The sequence below is a fragment of the Desarmillaria tabescens genome (assembly GCF_030435595.1).
Source record: "Desarmillaria tabescens strain CCBAS 213 chromosome Unknown EV420scaffold_187, whole genome shotgun sequence".
In the NCBI taxonomy this organism is placed as follows: Eukaryota; Fungi; Basidiomycota; class Agaricomycetes; order Agaricales; family Physalacriaceae; genus Desarmillaria; species Desarmillaria tabescens.
Window position 1 is genome coordinate 56,306 of NW_026848486.1, and position 5,090 is coordinate 61,395.

Consider the following 5,090-nt stretch of genomic DNA (forward strand, 5'->3'; position numbering starts at 1 on the left):
GGGAGCTATGGATGCACTCAAAGAAGCAGTCGTCAATAGTCCCAGCTATTCGACTGATAAACCTCACTAGTGGGGCTGAAGTTGGGCTTTGCATAGACACGTCCTACAAAGCTGTAGGCTTCTATATCTATCAGGTGGATGAGAAGGATCCAACCAAGTGCTATTACGTTTCGCTTCAGGATCTATTATCATGAATGAAAGAGAAGCCCAGTTTTTCGCAACCAAAACGCGAACTCTATGGGACTACTGCGAGCTTTGAAAGCTTGTCAGTATTGGCTCATTGGGGTTCGAAACTTGGTTGTAGAAACTGGATGCGCAATATATAAAAGGAAGTGTTGAGTAATCCTGGAATGGGACCGAATGCCACTATCAATCATTGGATAGAAGACATTCTTATGTTCCATTTCACTCTTAGGCATGTAAAAGGCAGTACTTTCCCTGCAGATGGACTATCAAGACGTGATGCGCAACCAGGAGACGAAGTTCATCTGGACTTGGAAGATTATGACCTCAAAGATCATGGTCCCGCTCCAGTTTGAAGTTGCAGAAGGAACTAGTACTGAGCCGAAAGATATAGAAGAATTTAAGCATGATATTGATAGTCGAGGCGGCTATATGTACACTCTAGCCACTAGTATCGAGGAGTTTGCTGCAGAATTAGACGAAGCACAGTCACGCGAGCAAGAACTCAGACAGTTATACTTAGCACAAGAAAACACCAATGAATCTGTATGCCAGTTCCTGAAAGCAACCCCTCTGATCCCAGGCCTCAAACACAAGTTTGATCCTGAAAAGCGAGAAGACTATCCAGAGACCCAGCAGACTAGTAGTGGAATAGTGCAAGACGAGCGCTTACCGCATGTAAGGACTTGGTTAAGAAATCCCAGATTTCATCCAGAAGGACTTAACGAAAAGCAATACTTGAATTTCAAGCAATATTGCCGGAATTTCTTCTTGGACAAGGAAGGACGACTGTATAGACGCGGTACTGAAGGATCCCATAGACTAGTGGTCAGTAAAGAGCATCGAATGTACATGATGAGGTCAGCACACGACTCGCTAGGACATAGAGGCTTTTACATGACTAAGTCACTATTGGAACAAAGGTTCTGGTGGCCAGAGTTGGAATGGGACGTGAGTTGGTACGTCAAGTCTTGTCACTTGTGTCAGATTTGGCAGAAAACCATGTTGCATATTCCACCCTCTCTCACAGAGACGCCTTCACTATTCCAGAAAGTACACTGCGACACTATGGTTATGTCCATCCCATCAAATAAGTGCAAGTATATTGTGCATGCTCGGGACTCGCTATCGTCCTGGCCAGAAGCACGAGCACTACAGCACAAAAATGCAAAGGCTATTGCGGTATGGTTCTTTGAGGATGTGATATGCAGGTGGGGTTGTCCTTCCGAGATAGTAACTGATAATGGCGGACCTTGGGTAGCTGTTGTGCAGTGGCTAGCGGACAAGTATGGCATCACAGGCATAAGAATCACTCCATATAATTTGCAGGCAAATGGGAAAATAGAAAGAGGCCACTGGGACATCCGGCAATCATTATTTAAGGCGACTAGTGGCAATGCAAAGAAATGGTTTTACTTTCTACCACATGTACTATGGGCGGACCGTATCACTATTAAACGTGGTACCGGATGCTCACCGTATTTTATGGCGTTGGGAGTGCACCCAATAGTGCCCTTGGATGTAGTAGAAGCGACTTGGCTCGTAAAACCCCCAAGTGGAGTCTTGAGCACAGCAGACCTGATAGGGATCCGTGCTCAAGCACTTGCCAAGCATGCTCAGCATGTGATGGAGATGTGGAAAAGAATAAGCAAGAATAAACTTGATACTGTACTTCGCTATGAACACAAGCACAAGGCCACTATTGTGGATTACAACTTCAAACCGGGTCGACTAGTGCTCATGCGAAATACACGTGTAGAGAATAGTCTGGATAGTAAAATGGATCCCCGCTACCTGGGACCTCTAGTAGTAATTTGGAGGACCAAGAGAGGATCCTATGTGCTAGCTGAGTTGGATGGATCACTGGTCAGTGGTACTGTCGCTCAATTCCGAGTTATCCCATACCATGCGAGGCATAGTATAGAGTTACCTAAGAAAATTCATGATTTGATAGACGTAAGTCCGAAAACTCTTAAAGAGTTGGTGGATAGTGACAAGCCTGCATCCACAGAGTACCACTATCAGCCCTTAGGAAAGAAATTATATGGTGTAGACCGGGTTAAGTTGAAATGGCCCGAGGATAGTGACTCCCAAAGTGACAACTCAGAGTCGGAAGCGGAGGGATACCCTCCACCTCAGAGTGAGGAGGACAATAATGATGAAGAGGATGATACCCCTCTCGCTAGTCACCTCAGAAGCTCAAAGCAACAACCAAAAGACGGTTAGGAGTGTTAGGATCATGCCAATAGGATTGCGACAGTAAGTGCACGAAGCGGAATGCTGCGGGATGCGTCGGGCGTGGGCGAAGCTATTAGCAATGTCACCCCTGAGCCGAAGCCCTAAGATGGATACGGACAGAAGTCCGCGGAGTGGCAGAGACGAGGTAAGAGATAAGTCCAGCGGATCAGAGTTCCGCGGACTGGAGAACGAGAGTTAGACTTAGAGTCAGAGAGAGAGAGATTGGGCTGAACCAAGTTGATATTTGAACTGAGTATCTACAGTGTAATTCTAAGGCTTATATACTAGTTAGGAGTCCGATCTAGTTCCTACTCGGAGTGGTCTACATTCTAGGGTTGTCGGAGGATGTATTCTACCGGTCGGTAGCCGATGGGGTCCGATGACATATTCGCTACCGATGTCAGGCTATTGGTAAATTGTAATGGAGAAGTGAAATATAGAATGGAATATGAAATAGAATATGAAATAGAAACTGGGAATCGGAATCCGTAGGATTCCAGGCTGTGGTTTGTTGGGTTGAGTGGAAGTCAGGGTTCCATCGGCATGCTCGTTACAGTATCCCCCCCTTAGCGTTCTTGCCCTCAAGGACACAGATCCCGATGGCCGAGTGTGACCACGTGGAATTTTTTCAGGTTGGTCACGTGGCTTTTCACCTCTTAGCTTTCTACCACCACCATCTCTTCCATTTTCTGAGTTTTGTCCTCGTCGTTGGCCATGTCGTCCACCGTTGAATACCGCACTTCCGTGACGCCCGAACCGTACGAACCTGCCCCGACACCCGAAGATATTCGGCCTGAAGACCTAGAGGCCTTTTATGATGAGCGGGACGCCGCGGAGAAGGCTAGGGAGGATGCCGCGGAGGCCCATGAGGCTTGGAAGGTGCAGAAGCAAAAGGAGGAAAAGAGGCGGGCTCTGGAGTTAGAACGGCGAGAGAAAAAGTTGGCCCAGGAAAGGAAGGTTGCGGAGGCCAAAGCAAGGAAGGAGAGGGAGGAGCGGGAGGCCGCGGAGAAGAAACGGCAAGAGGAGGCAGAGGCTAAGGCAAAGGCGGAGGCGGCTGCTGTGGAGCAGCAGAGGTTGGAAGAGGAGGCAAGGGCCTTGGAGGAAAGGAGAGCTGCGGAGAAGAAGAAGTTAGAAGGTGAGGCCAAAGCAAAGGCTTTGGTGGAAGCTAGCAAGGCCGTGGAGGCAGAGAAGGAGAGGGAGAAGGTAGATGGGAATGAGGGGAGCAAGGTTGGTAGCGGGTCCGACGGAGATGACGAGCGGGAGAAGGACCCGAAGGGGAAGGCATTGAAAAAATTGGTAAAGCAGAGAAGGGATAGGAAGGGTAAGGGCAAGGCGACCGATTCAGAGGCCGTGGACGTTTCGAGGAAGCGTAAGATCAAGTCTAGTGCGGTGGTGGTCAGTGGGGAAGAGGAAGTCATGGGGCCATCGGGAAGGCCTTTGAAGAAATTGAAGACCAAGCCTGAGATGCAGGTGGACGACGAAGAATATAAGGGTAATGGTAAGTGACTTCCATAGGGACCCGTGGCTCATGCTGACTTGTTCTGTAGAGCGTTGTGGTTGTTGTAAGGCAGACATGAAGTGTTTTATCCGCCGCAGGTGCACTTGCGAGCGATGTAAGCTGAAGAAGAGCAAGTGCGTATTTAGTCAGGGTGAAGGGTTGGGGTCCGTGGGTTCCGATGAGGTTGTGTACTTGTTGCAACAACTTTGTGACAAGATGGACAACTTCCAGGAAGGCTTGGAAAGGGTAGAGGGGAAGGTCGACTTCCATGAGGGTGACGCACCGGAATGGCCATCGGATTTCGTCGAGGAGGAGTTTAGGGAGGAATGGGCAGCATCTAAGGTCGAGCTCGGAAACCTCAAGAACGTGAACTCGGAGGCCCTATGGATCGCGATGCGTATGGGACTTGACAAGGACGTTGCCCAGTTGTGGAATGCCCATGTGACGGGTACTGAAACCCTCGACGCCGTGGATCCCTTCGAGGTCGCCAACATGCAAGTTTGGTATGGCTGCCTTGGGAAAGACGGTCTTCGATTGGCCATCAAATGTCGCAACCATTTCTTGGACACAAGGGACCAATTCTATGCACTCGGAGGCCGTCAGATTGAGTGGGCGTTGTGGAAGAGGTATTTGGAGGATGCAGACGAATTTTTGGTAGAGGATTCCGAAGGAGAATTGGATCCTGAGGAGAAGAAGAGGAATGAGATGTGCCCGGGTGCGGGTGCCATTGGAGTTCCAGCACTGGATGAGTTGGAGCTTATTGTCATGAGTGATGAGGAGAAGGAAGGAAGTGGAAGGGAAGATAGGGTGGACGAGGATGTGGTGATGGGAGAGCTGGTGTGCGCGGAATCCTAGGCACCCTTCTTGGACTTGTTATAATTTTTTGGATATTGTGTGTTGTACATGTTTTTGATAGCATTGGCCCTAGTGGCAATAATTATATATCTTGGCTTGTAGGCTTGAGTGAGTAAAAGGGAGAAGGAAAGCAAGAAATAGGCATCCGATGGGTTCTGTTCCCAATTAGGAAGGTAATTTGCAATAGTTTTCCAGGATTTGATTTGAAATTCGAGGAGTGGAGACCGTAGGGAGCCAATAAGTTATGGGTAGGTCAAGAAGCAATGGGCGAGGGTTTTGAGGGAGACTTTGCGGATGGTGACTTTGGATAGTGGTC

The 5,090-nt window shown here is 48.6% G+C and overlaps 1 protein-coding gene across 1 annotated transcript; it reads left to right on the forward strand.

Moving 5' to 3' along the window:
• Positions 1-2,676: 2,676 nt before the first annotated feature.
• On the forward strand, positions 2,677-4,316 carry EV420DRAFT_1596941 (uncharacterized protein; the record flags this gene model as incomplete). Its single annotated transcript, XM_060474976.1, has 2 exons — positions 2,677-3,919; positions 3,969-4,316. Coding segments are annotated over exons 1-2 (1,132 nt in total), but the record flags the coding sequence as incomplete, so codon positions are not given.
• Positions 4,317-5,090: the final 774 nt, after the last annotated feature.